General features: G+C 41.1%; 1 protein-coding gene across 1 annotated transcript in view; it reads left to right on the top strand.

Moving 5' to 3' along the window:
• SLC7A10 (solute carrier family 7 member 10) overlaps window positions 1-21335 on the top strand; it is a 79794-nt gene extending 58459 nt beyond the window's left edge. The window contains exons 3-11 of the mRNA XM_073307872.2: window positions 6181-6332; window positions 7540-7665; window positions 9081-9234; window positions 11538-11661; window positions 11757-11860; window positions 12976-13072; window positions 18368-18517; window positions 19369-19546; window positions 21165-21335. Coding sequence (XP_073163973.1) covers window positions 6181-6332; window positions 7540-7665; window positions 9081-9234; window positions 11538-11661; window positions 11757-11860; window positions 12976-13072; window positions 18368-18517; window positions 19369-19546; window positions 21165-21313 — 1234 coding nt within the window. The 3' untranslated portion in view covers window positions 21314-21335. The remainder of the gene's footprint in view (window positions 1-6180; window positions 6333-7539; window positions 7666-9080; window positions 9235-11537; window positions 11662-11756; window positions 11861-12975; window positions 13073-18367; window positions 18518-19368; window positions 19547-21164) is intronic.
• The last annotated feature ends 2166 nt before the right edge of the window (window positions 21336-23501 follow it).

Below are 23501 nucleotides of genomic sequence, written 5' to 3'. Positions count from 1 at the left end.
ATGCCAATGAGCCTAATTTTTCCTTTTTTTCCTATTATTTTTATGATATAATTTTTAAATAGCATTTGAATATGATCACACTAACTGCAGTATTTTTGTCACATCCTGTATTGCCAAAGCAGTGTAACTGGGTGCAGTGCATTTGCATACATACGGATTTTCATGTGTATACAGGTCATAAAAAGAACATTACCCAAAATAGTAAATAATAGGCTTCATATGTATGCCTGTGGCATTTAACCAACAAGTTCAGGTTCATAAAACTTACAAATGCATTTCTGATAAATATAATCTTTCTTCTCTATGCTCAGTAAGAACAATGTAACTAAAGGTAAGCTTTTTTTTAATCAGATCATTATTGATCATATCAAGTACTTCATATAAATCAATAAATATTACGTCCAGCATAGAGACCTAAGCCAAGGCTTTAATAAATGCTACCTCCAACTTTAAACAAAACATGCCTTAAATGAACTTATAAGAAGTTAAATGTTTTCATTTATTACAAAGCCTCAAGATTCTGAAAGCAAAAATTCAACCTGCATTTGAGACAATGCTAGGAATAATTAGAATGGTTGATAATTTTACAGAGATTTTTTGTCCTTATGGGACTATCTTTGTTATAGTTTCCAGAGCAAGATGTTTTCCTCATGTTTTAAAGATGCACCAGTTTCATAGTATCATATCATTCATATCTATATATCTATAGATGTGGAGAGAGAGAGAGATTTATTTACTAGTTTCCATGGGTTTCAAATCTTAAAGAGAAATGTACTTTGATTCCATCATTCTATTTATGTCTAATGCATATTTTTAAATATCAGTAGGTAAAATAGATATTTGTATGAACTGTTTTCATTTTTATCCATTTGACTTGTGAATTCAGCTTGGGATGCTTTTTTGATCTGGAGTACATCTATATATTCAATAACTGTTTTATTCAATCCAGTAGGCTCTCATTACCCAAATGCAAAAAGAGAGAATGTTTGATCTCAATACTTTTTTAATTTGTTTCCAAAATGTAGATGAGGAGAATTACTCTCCAGGGATGCTTGCATAATACACAGCGTTGGCCTAGAATGAACAATATGTTTACGTAGGTTACAAATCCATCCAAAAATAATAAATCAGTAAAAGCCTTAGTAGATTTACATTTACACCAGAGTGTCTCTCAAACAGGAAAGGGCCTGATCCAGTGCCCATTAAAGTCAATTGGAGTCTTACCACCACCAACTCCAACAGGCTTTGTAGCCAAGGGCTCTATCCTGAAGAAAGTGGTCCTGGCCTTCTGGCCTGTGTAAAGCTCCTAGTGGCTACAGACAGCTACCTATTAAGATCATGTTGAGGAAGCCTCAAAAGAGCCTCCAGGGTCATGTTAGCAAACTGAAAAATTGCTTGGGATGTGGATCAAATGAACTTCTTGACTCCAGCTCTGCTGTTACCGAACTCCTCTCCATGTCTGACCTCCTTCCTGTTTCAAACAATGGCTCTAGGACACTGGGTCCTACAAGCCAGTTAAGGGCCAATCCTGAGTAGTGCCAAGTGCCCTTAAGCCCCACTGATTGCCACACCAGTTGAGAGCTCACAGCCCTTCAAGGAGATACTCAGCACCCTGCAGGGTTAGGTCCTTGGTAAGGTGAAAAAAACCCTTGTCTTGTCCATCACCACATGCAGAAAGAGTGTCTGAACACTCCTCAAACACAAGATCATTCATCTCACTCAAGGAAAGAGAGGCATGGCATGCAGGAAGAGTCCACGAGGAAATGAGACGTTCCTCTGCAGTTTTGTCTCCTTCCTCCAGGACTCTCTAGAGAGTAACCAAGCAAGAACTATCATGGATGCTGAGGAATTAAGAGCAATAAATATAATACTCAGCACTTTCCACTTCCAAAGCATTTCACAAACATTAACAAGTTGTTTCTCAGAGTACCAAGGGGAGGCCTGTATTATCCCACAGACAGGGGAAATGAGGCTCGCCAAGGCTGCAATTTGTTCTAGGCCTCACACTCAGGAACAGAGATGGGATTAGGATTTGAGAATTGCTGATGCCCAGACCCATGCTCTGTTCACCAGCCCATGATGCCTACATAAAGGAAGTGTTCTGACTGGCACTTTTACAGTAGGCTGCTCCTAGAAACATCCAGGAGCTAGTCGGGCACCTCAGCTCCTGCTAGCCACTCACACCACTGACATTTCCGACTGAAAGTTCGTACATTCAGATCTTCTCACAGTAAACAAAAGGCAGTGTGTCACAGGGCTACGGCTCCGTTTAATCTGATCCCTCTAAATCACTGACAAGAACAACTACATTTTCCCTAGGCCCAGATCCTCAAAGGTACTTAAGCACTTTACACCTATTGATTTCAGTGGGAGTTAGGCACCTAAATATCTTTGAAGATTTGGGCCCTAGCACAGACACCCTGGAACCCATGATAAAAAATAGGGGGTGCTCAGCACACACCAGCCACAGCTGTTGAGTGGGCCCCAGGGCTAGCCGCCGATCAGCTGTTCCGTGGAGCTCCGGGCCTGGCTGCCAATCAGCTCTTAGGCAGCTGGTGGGAGGGGTCCAGGGGAGGATGGAGAGGAGCAGCAACAGGATGGTGGGGGGGCTTTGGGGGAGGGGCTGAGAGAACTGAGTGACAGGTGCAGGGGCTCGGGGGAGGGAGCAGAGCGGGGGCAGGAAGAGGTGGAGCGAGGGCGAGGCCTTGAGGGAAGGGATGAAGTAGGGCTGAGGCCTTGGGGCAGAGCCAGGGTGGCGCACCCACTGAGAAAAACAAAAAAGTCAGCGCCTAAGTCCCCTAGTTCTTATTTTAAACTGTCTAAACCTCTTTTTCTAAAATGTCTGACTCCTTCTCAGCTTTGGTAAGACAAGAATGGTTTTAACATCTCAGATTCCACCGGAGTAGTGAATTACAGCGATAATCCCAAAAGTTTATCACATAAGGCTTCAGCTTCTGCTGCCCTGACATTCTCAGACACACAGATCAAGTCTCAGGAGCATGACTTTCCATCCAAACACCTGGGGCAGTTACCTGAATACATGGCATAACTGCCCTTTCTTTTTTCAAAGCTGAACTTTTTGTATTATCAGCTTTGGTTAAAGTCCCCTAGTATGCGATCTTCATGACTGGAACTGCTAAGAAAATAAATCACCGCGGCTTTAACCATTTGCCTTGCTGTTTAGTTTGGCAGTTATGTATTCCACTGACAATACAGAAACTTAAACACAAGTGGCACAGCTACAACTGCAGCTATGCCACTGCAGTGCCATCGCGTAGCTGCTTCCTACAGCGGCTGCAGGGGCTCTCCCATTGCTGTAGCTGATCCACCTCCCCAAGTGGAGGCAGCTGTCTACCGAAGAATTTTTCCATCAACCTAGCCATGTCTATAGTGGGGAGGTTAGATCGGCTTAATAAAGACATTCAGGAGGGTGAATGTTTCACGCTCCGAGCACGGTAGCTATGTAGACCTAACTTTTAAATATAGGCCAGGCCTTAGTTTACTCAAAACAGTTCTTTTTCTGTTCTGTAAATCATACTCTCCCACCCATGTCGTAGTTTAGACACAAACGTTACCTTGGCGACTCATCATGTTGGATAACCATCTGTGCATTAATTCCCCCAAGCTTAATAGGAACAAATTGAACCCCTTTTAACAAATACCAGTTTGGGCTCAAGTGTTAATATCTTTTACTCAAGACCAGGATTTAATTAAAACACCTGAGAATAATAGCAAAATTAAGATTAAAATATGCCTAAATGTTAATTGTATCATCCTTTCATCATCATTTGATCTCTGTTTTGAGCTCCCTTTTGACTGTTTGGCTTCATAATCCTCTGGCAACAATCTGCATTTAACTTAATTGGTTTTATCAAATCTACATATACTTCATTCCACGTGAAACAAATTGACTATGAGATCTCTCTACTGAATTATTCACATTCCCAGTAAATTTCATAGTACCAAATACCAATTTTAATGTGCTTAATATTGCACTGTACAAGTGACTGCCGATGTTGAATGAGATATTGCTTTTAGGACCTGATTTTCAAATTCTTGCTTCCAATGGGCATATGCATTTTCACCTGTATACACCACTATGTGGACTTTGCTGCATTCATCACTGTACATGAAGATGATACAACATTAATGGGAAAAACTCATGAGTTTTACTCACAAACACTCCAGTCCTTGCACACACATGTGTCAGTGCTACAGTGCACTCACACCAGTCCACACCCATCAAAATTGCATACACTCAGGCAGAGGCTGGTTTGAGGGGAAAGGAGCACTTTCATTTAACCAGGAAAGCAATCAGGTGAGTCAGCATTGTCAGAGATCAGCATTGTCAACAACTGATTATTTCAATCTTTAAGTTTTATTAATCTTTGATTATTTAACCCTCAGGCTCTAACATTATAATCCAAATAAATTCCTTTAGAGAGAATCCAAAAATACTTCAAAATGTGTTATAACTATAACATTCACATCCCAAAAACAACTACGAACAGCACAGATAAACACCTGGTGTTATGCTTTTTCACACAGCCACAGGATAACAATTATTATGTAAAATTCAGTGTCTGTACAGTACCTCACACAATGGTATCCTGGTCCATGACTGGTGCTCCTAGGCACTACAGTAATACAAATAATAATAAACAGTGTGAAAGAACTTGGCTGAGCTAGCCTCTTTAAAGCAATGAAAACTGAAGGAAAACTACTCAAAAAAGGTAAAGAAAGAGAGAAATGGTGTGGGGGTTTTAAAGTACATTTTGTCATTTTGAAATGTAACCAATTCTTTCCATGTGCCAGTTGATTGGCAAAGTTAATGATACAGTGGTTTATAAGAAAAAGAAAGTGCAAGAACATGCCATAATCCTCTGGAGCAAAAAGGGGAAAACTAACATAACAGGAACAAAGAGCACTTACCAGCGACAAGAAAGGAGGGTGCAGCAAAGAACAATGAGTTTTAAAATGACTCCTTCAGGGCTGGAGCTGCTTTGCTCTGCCAAATTTAAAGGGCCAGCTACAGAAAGGCATGCTGGGAAAGAAGAGCTTATAAGAGAACAACCCTGGACTAGGTGCTGTGTTATGCATGCCACTACTATATATATATATATATATAAAAATCAGTAGCATCTCATCTTCTTGTATTGATTACATCTTACCACATAGTTCCCATCCAGTGCCTAAGAGAATTTTTTTATTTTAAGTTAAGATGAATGCTTCCCTCTTAAAGTAAAAACCGCTGAACATGTTAAAAGTTTGTGAGGCTCCATCTGACCAAAGGAGATGCCTCTGAAGTGTTCAGAAGTGAGGCCTGAGGGTTCTGTTCCTGCAAGAAGGAAGCTCACTGGGCACCAAAGTATCTTAGTCAGAGACAAGCAACCCATAAATAATACTTTTTCTTTATATACCCCTTTCATCCAGTGATCTCATTTTATAAACATCAGCTAGGTTTCCTACATCTTTGTGAGGCAGGTATTTTTAACCCCTTCCACAGAGTGAGCAACTGAGGAATGTAAAGGCCTACATTTTCAAAAGATTCACTCATTTTGGGCAACCCGTTTCAGATACCATTGAAGTCAGTAGAAGTTGCGGGTGCTCAGTTGCTCTTATTCAGGTCCTATGTGTCTCAGGTTGGGCTAACAAAAACAGAAGCACCTATAAATAAAGGGCAGGCAGAAACTTGACACAAGTCACAGCGTCCATGGCCCAGTCAGGAATATAGCTCAGAACTTCTGCTCTAGCCATTAGACAATGCTCAAGACAACTTTAAGATTAAAGAACAAAGAGTGTGTTGTGGTAACACCTAGTGCTAGAACACATCTTTTTCCTTTCCAGGGGCACCATTTAATCCATTGGTGATACTCTCACTGTGACATGCAAAGCTACCTCAATATGCTGACAGTATGTCTCTATTCCTTGTTGTGTGCATGTTTAAACTGTGCGCTGTATCACATCAAATTTAAATGAAAAAACATATTGAGCTGGGAAAATAGGAGTAAAGAAAGGTTGAGGGAAATCAGAGAAGTGATTATTTTGGTGGGGTTTAGAAAAATAGCTACCTAATTCTGAGCCTCCTATAAAGATAGTCATCAGATTATGAAACTGTTGTACAGTCAAATGATTCTTACTGGCATAACAGCAGCACCAATGGTTTTCTTGTGAATACAGGTTTTTGCTGCTATGGAGTGCAGTGCTTATCATGTACCCTACCAGCCTGGCTGTTATCGCATTGACATTTTCAAACTATGTTCTACAACCGGTGTTCCCTAATTGCATCCCACCCTATAATGCCTCCAGGGTCCTCTCCACGGTGTGTTTATGTGAGTATTTCCTAATGTTCTTTATGCTCCTATGAAGTTTAGGTCATCTTTACGTCAAAGAGGTTTAATATTCTCTAAGGGGCAAATCCATCCCCCACCCCACCCTAATGGTCACTGAAGTCCCCTTTGCAGCAACCAAGGCAATTCCACTATGGTGGTCGGAGGCTGGATGTGAGGAGGGGAGGTGCTATATATCATGCTGGCTCAGCTGAGTCTTATTTTCAGTTTCATTGTGTACTATAGGGTGATATATTCCACAAAGAAATGGACCAAAGAGGAGATGTGCCCATCTGGATTAGGTATAAACTGAGGTCTGAGGTTCAGGTTGAAAGATGAATAAGGGGTAGGGCTCAGTATGTGTAGCTAAGAACCTTTCACTGTATTTAAACCACTGTTGCTAACTCAACAAATGGATTAGCAATTCACAAGTACTTTATATGTGTGTGTAAAAAAACAAATGCCACCAGTTCTTAATTAATTACTAAGGACCCAGAGGGGAGAAAATCAGAATGAAAAGGGATGGAGAGACTCACCACTTCCGCTCAGGCCTGGTCTACGTTACAGAATTAGGTCAATGCAAAGCAGCTTACATCGACCTAACTATGTACGTGTCTACGCTAAAGGTTCACTCCTGCTGCCATGACTTGCCCACTACACTGACTTAATAAAGCCACCTCCACAAGAAGCGTAGAGTCAATGTCAATGCAGTTAGGTTAGCGCAGTGTCAGTGTAGATACTACATTACTAACATCGACTGTTGCTGGCTTTCAGAAGCCATCCCACAATGCCCCACACTGACAGTTTAATCGGTGCTCCTGATGAGGATGCACACTGCTAACACAGGAAGCGAAGTGTAGACACACACAAGTAATGTAATTACTGCAGCAGCTGTATGCCGACGTAAGTTAGGTTGACTTAATTTTGTAGTGTACACATGCCCTCAGTTCACAGAAGTCCCTCCCCACAATTAGGACTTCCTAAGTATTGATGGGGGCATCAGGGATAGAGCTCTGGCAAATGTCCTTCTGAAACAGGCAGTTTTCTAGGGTGGAGTTAATCCTGCTCATCAGACCAATCCAAACCCAAGCTAGATTTCCATCTGGTCTGCTGATAGGAAACTAGCAGTCTATGTTTCTCAGCATTTGTTAATGAATATTCTGAAATATACAAAATTTTGTTCCACTGAATTCGGTTTTCTGCTCTCTAGTACTCCTGACTTGGGTGAACAGCTCCAGCGTTCGATGGGCAACTCGCATCCAGGATATATTTACAGCAGGAAAACTGTTAGCCTTGGCCCTTATCATTACTATGGGCTTCATACAGATCTTTAAAGGTACTCACTGAGAAAGCCTAACCATCAGTACTGTACTATTGGTAAAATTAAATTCTCTTTAGAAAGCCTGTTGTACCCATCCCCTTGTTTTCTAGTTCTTAGCAGGCAGGGGAAGAATTCTGAGGGCTTATTTTATTTCCCCTGCTGACAGAGTTCTCTGCTACAATTAGCAAGCATTTGGATTTGAAAGAAACTGGAGAAGGAGGTAGCCGGTGAAGTTACTTGATCTGTGGGAGGCCAAGTTTCAAGCAGGGCCTAGCAAAGACACCACTGTGTAAGGTGCACATAAATGTGTAACTAAACTGAAAATAATTAATATTAATTGCTGTTAATTGAAGCTACAGGATTCCTTCCAAGTACGGGTGCAATCACAAAGGAAGTATTCTTCAGAACATAGCATGATATCAAACAGGCAACATACTACAGAAATAAGATGTAGCATCCTTGCACAAGTTTCTCTCTCAAAGAAAACTGTTGTTTTCAATAAAGTAAAGCGTGGAACTGAAATATTGAGAAATATCTCACTGGGTAGATTTATAATGTAATTTTATCAATGATATGTTCCTCAAATTTTAATTGCTTTTGATGAACTCTGTATAAAATAATCCTAAGAAATATAGGCCCTAAATCAACAAGCAATGTAAGCAGTTGCCTAACTTTAAGTATATGAGTAGTTCCAGTTCCCCTGGAAGCAATGGGACTACTCACGTACTTAAAATTAGACAAGTGCTTGTGTATCTTACTGATTCAGCCCCTTAATGAAAAGCACAGGACCCAAGGGATGATGATGTTTTCAGCATGTGTGAAATGGGTCATGTAGAGAGGACAGAAATACAGTATTTACAACAGGAAGAGGCAAGGGCACCACTTTCCAGGTTAAAAATAAAAAAGCCCCACAGCCTGAAAAATTCCACCTGCCCTGCAGGGTTTTTTTTTTCAAAGTAGAGTGAATGTTATCGAAGAACCCTGGATTCCTGTAGAGGAGACACTCACTCCATTCAGATGAGATGAAAGTGTAGGGCATCAGAGACCAATGCTGAGCTGGTATAAATTGTCATAGTTCCCTTGAAGTCAATGGGGATCACACAGGTTTTGTGGCAGCTCTGTCTATACAGCTATGACAATTTACACCATCAAGGCTGTGCCCCAGGACAGTTTTGTATGAGAATCTAAAAGAAGCACTGGTAGTTTAATGTTAATGTTTCCCAGTTCTCAGGGTGCAAACCAGTGTAGCACAGTCTAAGGTTAGTAAACGTAATATAAAATTGAATGAACACAATTCTAGGAAGTTTACAATTCTCTGAAAATAATACTTTTCTTATGTCCTGGTTCCCCGGGTAGGTGGCACTTCCACCAGTCACCATCAAAATAGTTTACACTTCTGACTTAACTTCTTGCTTTTGTTCTGTCTATAGGAAACTATGAAGAACTGACACCAAGCAATGCATTTGATTTTTGGATGTCTCCATCTGTGGGACAATTAGCATTAGCTTTTCTTCAAGGGTCATTTGCATTCAGTGGGTGGAACTTCTTGAATTATGTCACAGAAGAATTAGTTGATCCCCGCAGGCAAGTATTTATTTCCATATGACCCAGATACTTTTGAGGTAAAGACAGTGGGATCAGTCTGTTGGTACTATGCACAGTGTGTTCTGCAGGAGGACTGACATCACTAAATGTCTATACGTATCCGAAGTAAAGGTAATTACCTTCCTTTTTAGATCCCAAATGAGGCAAGTTAAATGAAGGTGCTGAAATTAAGAATGTATTTGGCCCATCAAGTTAGACATAGCTTTCACCGAATGAAGATATCATATAGGTGTAACACTGACATTATGGCATTATTGAACTGTCTGTTGCTTACATATTAATCTATATTAATGGGACTAAACATAAATATAACTACCTATTGCTTATATGTTAATGGCACTAAACATAACTAGCTATTGTTTATGTATTAATCTATATCATTGATGGGATGCCTCACAAAATTACATTATATTTTATGTGTGTGTGTGTGTGTATTTTATATCTATATAATACCAAAACATATTGTCTGTGGTCTTGGTTCTTCAGACAACATTTCCCCCCAAAGGGAACACATAAAGAAGAGATTAAAATGTCTTTTTACAGAAGAGGCAGAATTCTCCCTCCCCCACTCCACTCCATTTATGAAACACTTCTGAAACCTGCCTTCTTCAGTTATATGTGCAGTGTGGATACTGGCTGCTGGCTATAGAAAGAAAGTTCTCTCAGGGTGATTGGCATCAGGTTTGGTGCTGATAGTGCAGGCTTTGAAATGAGTTATCCTCCATCATGTTTGAAAAGCCAGGGGGAGTGTGATTTCCACCAAGAAGCAGCAAAAGCGCAAAGGTTTCAGAATTTCTGAGATGAAAAAATAGAATAATAAATTCATACGAGAGTTTTTGGGTCTTCAATTGCTTCTGGATGTTCAGCACACGTACCCCAACATCCCCAGTTAAGCAAAGTATAATTTCACGTATTACACATTCTGGATGGAAACAAATTACAGCCTCAACCCTGCAAAAACTTATTTGCATACTTTAACTTTACCTATGTAAGTAGTGAGATGTTCATGTACATAAAGTTATGCATATTTATAAATCAATTTATAAATCTTTAAAGAATTTAAGGGGAAAGGAGGTACGTATGGTGCTCTCTCAAGCAACTGTAAACATTTTCACAAACATCCAGAATTTCCTAGTGTGGTCTCAACTGAGCAAAAAAGAAACAAGGGAAAGAATTAATGTAGTGTTTGCCAGCAGGAATTGGATACTACTGTCATATGCACAAGTTTAAGAAGAAAAATAATTCAGTTTGTGTTTTGTAGCATCTATAGCTACAGGAAAAAAAAACAGTTTGGCACATTATTGATAACCCATCAGGTTAAACTGAGTGTTAGAGATGCCAATTCCAGCTCTCTGAAAGTTTTACAATGGAATTTTATCAATTCTACAGTTTTTGAGGGAGAAATACAAAATAAAAAGCTATTTTCATTAGGGAAAAGAAATAAAACCCAACTTCATGTCTATACCAAAACCTTGCAAAACTACACTGGTGAAAACTGTTTATTAATCTTTTTTGCTCATCTGACAAAGTCAAAAATCAGAGCTATAGTGAACACATTAGCCTGAGTGGAGTGTACACACTAAACAGCTCTCACAGTCTGTAGAATGCTTTCGTCACTTGGCTAAGTTTCTCAATGAATAAATGAGAGAAAAAGGCAAGTCCGTTATTTTCCATGGCATCATTTTTATCAAACAGAGCCTCATGTAAACTAACTTAAACTTACAGAAACATTATTAGTCTTAAAAAGAAAAGGAATACTTGTGGCACCTTAGAGACTAACCAATTTATTTGAGCATAAGCTTTCGTGAGCTGTAGCTTATGCTCAAATAAATTGGTTAGTCTCTAAGGTGCCACAAGTACTCCTTTTCTTTTTGCAAATACAGACTAACACAGCTGTTACTCTGAAACCTGTCATTATTAGTCTTGTTAGTTATTACCGTATAGCTTACACAACATAGAAAACGTATAGGAATTCTTTATGAAGAAAAAGCTTTCTGGTATCTCCATCGCAGCCATGTTGTAAATTCTGTTTGATGGGCTTCAGCTCTGTGGTGATATCCTGAAGCCCTGTAATGGTTTTAGTATTCTCAGAACTGCAATATGTCAAGCTACTGAGAGAAGTACAGATATGGGGTGGCGGGAGGAAGGAGGGGCAGTAAAGCACAAAACTGGATAAAAACTTCTCCAAAGTTGCCATGAGGCGGAGGGACAATGGGTGGGGTGGTATGGTCCAGTTATATGTGAATGTAATTTCTTATCAAACCTCCTAATTCTTCAATTAGGAACCTACCTCGTGCCATATTCATATCCATCCCATTGGTGACATTTGTGTATACATTCACCAATATTGCATATTTCACTGCCATGTCACCTCAAGAGCTCTTGTCCTCCAATGCTGTGGCAGTAGTAAGTAAACCATTCCATGGATGTCTAAAATACACTTTAATTTCAGTTCTGTGCTGTGCAGTATATTTCAGTTTCTCTGCCTTCTGTTGCTTTAGACATTTGGTGAAAAGTTACTGGGCTATTTTTCCTGGGTTATGCCAGTCTCAGTGGCCTTATCTACATTTGGAGGAATAAATGGATACCTTTTTACCTCATCAAGGTTAGTTGGAGTGCAATTTTATGAACATTATCTAATTTTCTACAACGCTTGCTAGACATTTTGTGTGTTATAGACCTTGATCTCAAGTGTTGGGCACATTAGAAACATTAAATTATGAATTGTGCCATTTCAGTCAGCAGATATCATACTGAATAGCAGGATCTCCTGAAAAAGAGCGCTTATGATCTACTGGAAATGTCTGATGGAATGATTTGTACTAAGAATAAAACATTGGCTACATACTTAGACAATGTAATTTTACAATACAATTTCAGTAGCTACAAGCTAAGCTATGCTTAGCTCAAAAAGTAGATTGAAGAAATGAGAGTTGTAGGGCCAAATTCGATTCTCAGTGACATGGACATAAATCCAAAGTAAACCCATTCATTTGATGGGTAGTTTGCACTAGTGGAACTGGAACCAGAATCTTGCCCATAGTCTATTTAAATTTTAAATTTAATAGAAATATGAGTTCCGTAAGAAAATAAAATACAAACATCTGTCAGGAAAGAGGTAACAATACAGCTCCTTAGTGCTTTAGCCAAGTCACATACCTTAGTGCTCTCAAAATGTGGTGAGACCTGACAAACCTGAGGACATTTAAAAACATAACAATTCAGGTATTTAAAAAAATAAAACCTTGAGAGATACTGGGCCTGATCCAAAGCCCATTAGTCACTGGACAGACTGTTGATTTAGGCTCTATCGTAGATATTTATATGGTTCCCATCACCATAGTATCTGGGAGCCCACAGTTTTAATGTATTTATCCTCAAAATATCCCTGTGAAGGAGGGCAGTTCTATAAGCCCTATATTTACAGCTGGGTTGCTGAGCCAGATTGAGACTAAGGCGCAAAGGTACTTAGCTCCTAACTTCCAAATACCTTTGAGGATCTGAGCCTAACTGACTTGCCCAAGGCACACAGGAAGTCTGTAGTGGAACAGGAAATTGAACCACCGTCTCCAAAGTATCAGACTAGCCCCCTAACCACTAGAACATCCTTCCACTCCAAGACTCCCCCAGGTTTTGAATCAGGCCGATGGAGGCTGATGAAACAGTGCAGCTAAATGTTGGAGTAACTTGTATACTGAATGTTCCTATTCTGCTTCCCAGGTTATGTTTTTCTGGAGCTCGTGAAGGTCACTTGCCCAGCTTGCTTGCTATGATTCACGTTAAACACTGCACCCCAATCCCTGCCCTTCTAGTGTGTGTAAGTTTTATTTTTTCTGTCACGTCTCATCTGCTTAAACGGGAGTGCAATTTAGAAAAATCTTTGTTTGCAAACTGAAATGCTTCATTTAAGAAATTGTGAGCTCTTTTACTGATTCTGTCAGCTCACTGCAAACATTTAATGTGGAGAAAATCTCCCTGCAGTCAATGCTAATTCCACTCCACAGGGCTAGTTCAGAGCTTGCTGCCAAGCTAATAGCCATAGTGGGCCCCAGGTACAGGGCTAAATGCTACTCGTTGTTCTGTAAAAACTAGATGCTTTGTGCAGTGATACATTGATGCTCTGCATTGAGCTTCTGGAGAATCAGGATGTGTCCCCTTTACTTTGGCCCTGTAAAGAAAGTGAGTAGAGAAGATCAGCGTAACAGATTCAAAAGAAGCATATACCAGCTGAACACATTGGGTAAAACAAGGGGGACACCCAATTACATTAAAAGGCGACACATTTTAAAATGTAGAAAGGAAAGATTTTGATTTGTTTCTTGGTTTGTTTTTTTACACAATGTAAACTTACCTTATAGCAGTGAGTTCCACAAGTTATTACTCAGATTGAGTTGTTAGCCAGGTGGTGGGGTTGAGCCAGCATTTGGTCTTAAAAATGTGCATAGTCATCATGTAGGAAAAAGAGGGAGAATTATTACACACTCCCAACTCTCTCTTACTCCACAACACATCATGGGGATGAAGGCCACTTCCTTCCAGAGTTTAGTAGGGTTCTAAAGGGTTGTAGTAAGCCTAAAATGTTCAGTTATATTTTATTTTACATTCCTCATGCTTCAATAACGGTTAGCATGAAAATTCCCTCACAGGCACATTGGCTGAAATCTTGGCCCCACTGCAGTTAATGAGAGGCTTTTGCATTGCAGTGGTAGTCAACTGACTTCAGCGCATCCAGGATTTACACCCATATTATTATTCTCCCAGTGTGTTATTCTCCCAGTGTGTGGCTAGCTATAGCAGTCGTGCTATCACAGCCCAGCACTATCTTTTTCTCAGTAACCGTTCTGCATAATCTATGTTAATATAAAATCATGATTTAGCCAAAAGGTAGCAGTGCCCTGGCATCTTTCCTGCACAGGCTTTAATGCCCATACACACCCACATAACTCAGTGTCTGGAATCTTTTCTGGTTGAGCTGCACTACGCAATCTGTGCGGTGTATAAAAAAAAACAAGATCCAGCTCCTATATGGACTCATTGGGCAGCCGAGCTGTGGTGATGCAGATGAAGCAAAGTCCCTTTGTCCATAAAAATACATCAGCTCAAATAATGTGCTGAGTGTCAGTGACTATCACTTTGTGAAATAGCCAGAGCATGAGCAAGCTCCCTGTGCAGAGCAGAACTGGCAAATCAAACAAATGCCAGCTACCCAGTTTGTAGAGAACATTCCCTTTAAATTACTGTGCAAATTACAGAACCAACACTGGATATTAATGAATCATTCAGTGGTAGGGGTTTATTTTACATCTCGGGATGTACTAAGTGTTGCTCTGAAATATTAATTTCTATATAAATAGTAATATAAAAATATTATAGTCTGCAGTTACAATAGCAAATTACATCAGACTTTAGGCAAACCTAATTAATGCATCAGGATTTTTTAAATTAATCGTAGCCTGTGCATTAAGGTAGACCTACTTAAGGTCTCAGAAGATTACCATGTTTTTGCTGTTCCTTTCCAAAATTGGGTGTTTAAACAAGGTGGTCATTAATGCAAAGTGAATGGGGTTCAAATCATTTAAAAGTCTATTTTATTGGGGTGCACAGCTCAATAGATTCAGATCGTGGAAGCTCCTTCACCTGAGGTTTTCAAAAGGAGGCTGGATAGCCATCTGTCCTGGATGGTTCAGACACAACAAATCCTGCACCTTGGCAGGAGATTAGACTAGATGATCCTTGGGGTCACTGCTAACCCTATAGTTCTGTGATTCTAGATGCTATCACTTTAGGGTGACCATATTTCCCAAAGGCTGGGGCGGACGTTGCTGCTCACTCAAGCCCTGCGTGCCCCACACCGGAGCCCTGCCTCCCCCGCTGTGTGGGACTGGCATTGCTGCTCACCACCATTATCGCCCACCCATGTTCCTTTGTGCCCCACTTTCTTGACAAAAGTGGGCATTTGTCCTGTTTGCTCTTGCCAGCTGATCAAGTTGGCAAGAACAAATGGGACAAATGCCCAAAGTCGGGATCGCCGGGACAGGGCTTAAAAAAAGGACTGTCCCAGCCAGAACAGGATGTACAGACATCCTGTGTCACATGTTTTGAAACTTTTCCCAAGCATTATCCGTGGCACTGTTGTCCACCAGGATAGTCATCAGAGCAAACAGTATGGCACGCAAGCAACACTTTCCACTCTAAGAACTCAAGAAAGTATTTGAAGGGGAAATGGGAGCCAACCAATTTGGCAACAGGGTCATTTGATCAGGAATACGCTGGATACATATCCCGATATGAGTGAACACCAGAGCTGATCACCTTAGTGTCACTTACACCTGAGATCTCATCAGCCTAAGGGGCTTTGCCACAAAACCAGCTAATCATGGCAAAGAGAGCACTTAGAGCAAATCAGATGGAGGTATTATATGACATTGATATAAAATATTATGCTTTCCTATTTTAAACCTTTTCAAGTCACCAGCTTCATGATGAAAGTCTTCAAGGTCTCGAGATCTCCTTAGGGATTCACATGAGCACACGGAGTGGTGAGACACTTGGATCTCTAAAAGAAAAGGAGGACTTGTGGCACCTTAGAGACTAACAAATTTATTTGAGCATAAGCTTTCGTGAGCTACAGCTCACTTCATCGGATGCATTGGACCTCTAGCATTATTTGCTGGTGCCAGTGGCACATGAGAGCCACCCACCTTCAGGGGTACTGCCACAAACCAGATAGTCATGGGAAACAGGAATCTGAGCGGGGTGAAGTCTCACAATAATGGAAAGACAAATCATGATTGGTTCTGGGATCCCACCTTGGGATCTACAGGCGCTCAGATTCTGGAATTTAATGGATGATACTTTATAGTTCTGGGTCATTTGTATGACAGTAACACAGCATATGGATGAATGACTATTATAGTTTTAGAACACAACACTGTTGCAGAATAAATATGGGTTTTGATTAATGCAGGTAAAAATGTGATCAAAAGATGTTTGAAAAACCTAAGTTTAGTGAGGCGTAATTATCTCAATTGGGTCCCTTTCTGCAATCTTCTGAGCATCCTTAACTCCTGGCTAATGTCAGTGGGGAGTGAGGCACTCAAGACCTCTCAGGATCTGGCCCATAAACAGTAAGTCAGCTCTGTTAACATTACACAGTGTTATTCACTAACAAAGCAAGTACAAATAAGCAAGCGGATGCATGGAAATTTCTACCAGCCATCTGCCAGTATCTAAACAGTAGTAATGCAAAAAAGATTAATGATATAGGTCATTTTCAGCGTGTCCCACTAGCTGGGAAAAAAGAAAGCTAAAGCTTTTATTCTTTATAATATATTCAGGTCACCTAGAACAAAGTAATGTACTAACCGCAGAATGTTTGTCTACAATAAATCTATCCTTTCCCATAAGAGACAACTTTAATTTTGCCAGAAGTCCTGTCCTAGAGTTCAGCAGCTTTTAAAAACACACAACAGAAATTGGTGGAGTGAAGCCATTAAAAGCAAGTACAGTAAGTACTCTGTTCTCCAGTGTAGTTACACCTGCAGCACTTAGGATCAATCCTGTGCCCTTTGATGTCCATGATTAAAAACTCCATTGATTTCATTAGGAAGCAAGAAAAAGCTTCAATTCAGGGGGAAATTTTTGGTGATTAAAGTTACTGAGTTACAGAAAGCGTCTTCCTGGGAATAAAGCTTACAGCAGTTTAGATCCTATAGCATTCTCCAGTTAAAAGTCAGTCGCCTTCATTGGTCTTACTGTTCATTAGCACCCTCATCCCCTTGTGTGCAACCTGATCGTATACATTATGAAGCGCAAACACTGGAAATATGCTGACTGCGGGTGGCGGGGCGGGTGGGTGTCAGGTGATCAGGCCTTTTCTCAAAGCGTGTTCATTTTTGACATAGTACATAGTTAATATTGGTGCTGAACATTCTTCAGCTATGGCGCATTGCAGATGTTCTACTGCTTTCTGAACAGAGTATCACAAATTCTGCCTTAAGCCAAGGTTGTTGTGAACAGCCTTAATATCTGGGTTGTGCTGGGAGTTCAGCCAACACTGTGATCAAGAGAGGGAAAGGAATGGAAAACCCCTCAACCACATAGCAGCACCAGGTACGCTACAGGTGCCTTCATGGTTGATGAGCTACACTCCCCGTATCAGCAGCAAAGAGTCCTGTGGCACCTTATCGACTAACAGACGTATTGGAGAATAAGCTCTCGTGGGTGAAAACCCACTTCATCACACGCAACTTTTACAAATTGGATCTGTAAAAGCGGCAAAAGATGCAGACTAACACAGCTACCCCTCTGATACTCCCTGTATCGCTACACTGAAACTTCTTGCGTGCTAGTCTGGAAGTCCCCGTGGATGAGGTTCACAATGCACAGGTTGCAGACTCATCTTGCCCCATGTCCCCCACTCCTATGCAGCAGACCATCACTGGAGTTTCAATTCAGGAACCTGCACACCAAGATGGTGGGATTAAGCCCAGCATTTGGTCTTAAAAATGTGCATAGTCATTTTGTAGGGAAAATGGGGAGAATTACACACACCCTGGCTATCTCTTACTCCACATTACCTCTTTGGATATCCAGGCCACTTCCTTCCACTTCTGGTGTGTCCTCTAGTCATTGTTTGACCAGGGTCATCAAATTTACCCAATGCCAATATCAATAGTATCATTTTCAAAGACAGCCTCTTAATTGGCACTCGCAGTTCTGCACATGCAAAGGCTGGTTTGAGGCCCCTTTGAATATTGGGCTTCAAGAGCTTGTCAGAGTCATTCATCTCATTAGTGAGGCGAGCTCTGCAAGTATACACAGATGTTATTGAAGGACCACAATCAGCAGCATCATTTCAGGGAACATTCTCCATGCATTTTTATAAATAGATCTATAGGCATCTGACTTCAACATAAAAAAAATAAATGCAGAATCTCCATTCAAGCCTGGGGTTTTGTGGTACATGTTTTATGTAGTAAACAGACTCACAGGAATCAGTAGCAACACCCAGTGTGGGATGTAAAGAAAAGGAACGTAATTGCTCGTTGTTGTTTTTAAGTAAGCCTTTCTGGTGATGACTCAAACAAGAATGTGCTTCTCTCTTGTTTAGTGTTTGACCACAATTATCATCATGCTTGTTGGAGACACGTACACATTAATTAATTATGTGTCGTTTATTAACTACCTCTGCTATGGAGTGACAATCATAGGCCTGATTGTGTTGCGTTGGAAGAAACCCAAAATCTTCAGACCTATCAAGGTGAAAATATTTAAGCCAAATTTCTTAGTTCTATGGTCTTCCTATTAACAATCTAAAGAATGTGTCAACCACAGCAAATCCCTCATCAGAACTTGAAGTACTGTTTATTATTATTTCTGTTGTTTATTATGGTAGTGCCTAGAGGCCCTGTGGTGGGATGTACCATACAAACACATAGCAAGAGACATATCTCTGCCTAGTAGTAATTATAGTCTAAAGCAGGGGTGGCCAGCCTGTGACTCTGGAGCTGCATGCAGCTCTTCAGAAGTTAATATGCGGCTCCTTGTATAGGCATCGACTCCGGGGCTGGAGTGACAGGCGCCAACTTTCCAATGGGCCAGGACTGCTCAACCCCTGGCTCTGCCACAGGCCCTGTCCCCGCTCCACCCCTGTCCGCCCACTCCCCTGAGCCTGCCATGCCCTCGCTCCTCCCCCTGTTCCCTCCAGAGCCTCCTGCATGCCACAAAACAGCTGACCGGGAGAGAGGAGGAGGTGCCGGTGAGTGGGAGGCACTGGGAGCCGGGGGTGGGGAATTGATGTGGGGGGCTGCTGATGTATTACTGTTGCTCTTTGGCAATATACATTGATAAGTTCTGGCTCCTTCTCAGGCCCAAGTTGGCCACTCTTGGTCTAAAGAGACAAGGCAGACAAAGGATGGGAGAGGGAACAGAGACACAGCGAGGTGAAGCCTAAGCTCACACAGCTGCGTTTTGCCAGATAGAAATAGAAGCCAGGTCTTGTGACTCCCAGTCCATTGCTTGATCCACTAGCCCTCACTGCCTCTCCCCTGTATACCTTACAGAATGCTGTTACATTTCTGTACATGTCTCTTCTCTTCCCTGCCCTCTTAGGTGAATCTCCTTGTTCCAGTCACTTACCTGCTATTTTGGGCATTTCTTCTGATCTTCAGTTTCTATTCTGAGCCAGTCGTCTGTGGAATTGGACTAATCATCATATTAACTGGAGTGCCTGTGTTTTTTCTTGGAGTATACTGGAGAAATAAACCAAAGTGTATAAATAGACTAGCTGGTAAGAACACATTATAGTTCATTAATTCAGCCTCACTGTTTGTTCATGAACATGTAGGAATTTGTTTCAACCTCTCAGGTCTACATTTCCACCAATCCACAAAGGGTCCCAGTGACTGTGTGGCATTCACCAAAACTACCATTAAATTATGCAGCTCTGCAGAGCTCTTTGGACAGGATTTTGCTGATCAAAGTGTTTAGATTTTACCCCAATTATTTACTTCTTGACCACATGAAAGAGAACTGCCTTAATGCCAATATACAATATAAAGCTAGGAGCAGGAAAACATGATGCATAGGGCACAAGAAATCATCAGATTTATAACAGAGCATGGGAAAACTGCCTATTGATAAAGATACCCCTGCCAATTTTTAGACCCTAAACCTGTACACAGAAGGAACTAGGTTTCTGTCAAAGTGCAGACTTTCAGTGCTTAATTTTTCAATAAGACATAAGGATGCTAAGGTCAGGCTGTGAAATGCAAATGGAGAAACAGAAACAGACGAGAGAGAGAACAAAAAGAAGAGAGAGAGCAGTGAAGAGGTGTAGCTAGCATGTGACTGACAGTAAAATTCAGAAGACCACTACTAGCTTACCCGTTCTTTTCTGCAAAGAAGCTGACATCCCTTGTACAAAAGTGCTCTCATTAATACGCCACTTTCTAGAATTTAGCAAAGGTTTCAGTGGCTTGTACAATGGGGAAATATTCAAAAAGTAACCTTATTGAAATGATTATTTCATAATGGTATCCAGATAGGGATAGCCCGGGTTTACTGCCAGGTCCCAGAGATGTAAGCTGAGCCAGTCTGACCTACTCCATTCAGCTGGACTGTGAGTATTCAGCTGTGGGAAGAGGCACGAAATTTCAAGTTTTATTTTTATGATGCTGCAACTTGTTCATTTAGGTTACTGTAGTTCTCCCTTTGCATGTTTTCTGCCCCTCTTTGACATGGCACATTCCTCCATTCATCCAGCTTGCTTATTTGGCCTGTTCAGCAAAGCACTTGTTCAGGCGTGTACCTTTCAGCATGCAAGTAAGTCTCATTGAGCTCAAGTGTTAAATAAATAATAAACCAACACTTAAGTGCTTTGGCAAATCAGACTTTAGCACTATCCCACCCCCACCCTACTTTTGTGACGATTTTGAATGTGTTCATTCCCCCAGCACAGTACTGATATCCATCCCAATGTATGTCCAGAATTCCCACGTGCATAAGATAGGAAAGCCAGGATCTACCACTCTCATGAAAATAAATTACACACCAGTCGTACATCTTAGCTAGAAAAAGGTCTTTAAGGTTTTTTTAAAAAACTATTTGCTTTAAGGCTAGGATGTCCAAAGGAGTCTAGAAACTTTCCACCCTGTGAAAGTCAGTGGGAATTGTGTGCCTAACTCCCTTAGGGTCCTTTGACTCTCAGGACTCAATGCTTTAGGAAAAAAATTAATTCATCATTTTCACTGGAAAAAAGCAATAATATGGTATGATGGGGTAAGCCTCACTGTACGTGGACTTGCATAAACAGCAGAGCTTTGGATGTATGCGTGCTCACGTAGAAGACTTTTTGAGAGGACTCAAATAATCATCACTTTAACAAAGCGAGTTTGTGTTTTTCATAGAATCCATGACATACTGGGGACAGAAGTTGTGTTTCGTCGTCCACCCTCAAGAGGGAGCTCCAGAAGAGGATGATCTGCCTTTCACTCATTCTCAGCTACCACGAAGTGAAAAGTCCTTGAAGAAACAGCGAAAAGTCCTTGAGAAATAATAAAGCAATCGATGAGACAGAAGTAGCTTTTTGTTTACATGTTGATTTTTGCAAAAAGTTTTTCTTGGAAAAAAAAAAAGTTTTTAGAAGTCAGATACAGAAGCCCATGAAATGAGCTACACCTTTACAACAGTCCTTAGCTCTTAGCTTTTCCTAAAAAAATAAAATAAGGAGCTGGTTATTTATTTCTGACAGTGTATTTCAGTCAGCAAGGAAGTTTAGTGCAGGTACAGTAAGCTAAGTTCTTCATCACCAATTCCAGCAGCCTTGGGGTTGTACTGTAAAGCAGATTAATCTGGAAATTTCAAGATTGGGACCTCTTCCAATAATGAAAATAAAATGGGGAAAAGTCAATGGAATAGGGAAAGCCAGTGGTCCTACTCATGCTCCCACGGGAGCCAGTGACACAACTCTAACCCAGGTAGTTTTCAAATTACAATCTAAAAAAACTCAATTGTGTGAACACTTCTGCACGTGCATAACTTTACCCCTGAGAGCAAAGTTACACCCAAGCTACACCCAAGCCTCTGTATTTGCAAGTTTGGGTATTAAAACTGTGACCATTGTTGAGTGAACAGTAAGGGTATGTCTACACAGCAAAGAAAAACCCACTGCTGTAGTTCGTGGGGCTTGGCTCAGGCACTGGCTTGTGGGGCTGTTTCATTGCTGTGTAGACATCCGGGCTCAGGCTGCAGCCTGGACTCTGACACCATACATGTGGGAAGGTCCCAGAGCTCAGGCTCCAGCCCAAGCCCAGACGTCTACACAGCAATGAAATACTGCAGCCTGAGCCCTGCAGGACCAAGTCAGCTGGCATGGGCCAGCCGCGGGTATTTCTTTGCTGTGTAGACAGACCCTAAGAGCTTATCCAGGGTATTTACATACAATACATTAGAGCTGAATGTATAACTTCTACACTGTGTTTGATCATTTTTGTCATTATTCAATTATGTAAAGAAACCATGGAAATTGTGATATGATCTAAAGTAACTTCAGTCTTCAAGCAGTTTTGCAAACCAGGAGTTGCGGTTTGTATAATGAAATCTGAACAGCTCTGTTATTACAATAACCAGAAAAAAAGGTGGGTGAGGTAATATCTTTTATCTGACCAACTTCTTTTGGTGAAAGAGACAAGCTTTCAAATTTAAAAAAATGTATTTAAACTGATTTTAAACTTGGTTAGTCACTTCTTACAGCATATACTTTTTCTTCAAACAGGAATTGCAAGCAATATTTGTGTAAACCAAAAACACCAGCCTCAAATACCACAATCTTTACGTCTATACATTTGATGCGCTACTTTAAGAAACAAATGTCAATAGAGCAAGTATTGGCTAATCATTGGTGCTTCTAGGACAGGCTATCTATCTAAGGCCTCCTCTACATGGGAAAGTTTCAGTATAACCTAAGGGATGAATTTAAAAGTGACGGTTATACAAGAACCTCCTCCCCACCCTATGGACACCTATAGTTAGGGCCCTACCAAATTCAGGGTCCATTCTGGTCAAATTCACAGTCATACAATTTCAAAAATCGTAAGTTTCAAGATTTCAGCTATTTTGATCTGAAATTTCATGGTGTTGTAATTGTAGGCGTCCTAACCCAAAAAGAAGTTGTGGGGGGTTCGCAAGGTTATTGTAGGGGGCATTGTGGTACCTCTACCCTTACTTCTGTGCTGCTGCTGGTGGCGATGCTGCCTTCAAAGCTGGGCAGCTGGAGAGCGGCAGCTGCTTGCCGGGAACCCAGCTCTGAAGGCAGAGCCACCTCCAGCAGCAGAGCGGAAGTAAGGGTGGCATGGTATGGTATTGCCACCCTTACTTCTGTGCTGCTGCTGGCAAGACGCTGCCTTCACAGCTGGGTGCCTGGCCAACAGCTGCCAGTCTGTGGCTGCCCAGCTCTGAAGGCAGCGCAGAAGTAAGGGTGGCAATACCGTGACTCCCCTTAAAATAACCTTGCCACCCCTCTGCAACTCCCTTTTGGATCAGGACCCCCAATTTGAGAAACACTGGCCTCCCACATTACATCTGTATACTATAGGGTAAAAGCACACAAGACCAGATTTCACAGTCCATGACGTGTTTTTCGTGGCCGTGAATTTGGTAGGGCCCTACTTATAGTATTAAAAGCTGGGGGTGAGGGGTTGGTTTAGCTTGTTACTTGGAAAAGGATTTAAGCTAAACCAAAGTCA

Source organism: Lepidochelys kempii, chromosome 12 (assembly GCF_965140285.1).
Source record: "Lepidochelys kempii isolate rLepKem1 chromosome 12, rLepKem1.hap1, whole genome shotgun sequence".
NCBI classification, from domain to species: Eukaryota; Metazoa; Chordata; order Testudines; family Cheloniidae; genus Lepidochelys; species Lepidochelys kempii.
This window is presented reverse-complemented; position numbering and strand designations above follow the sequence as displayed.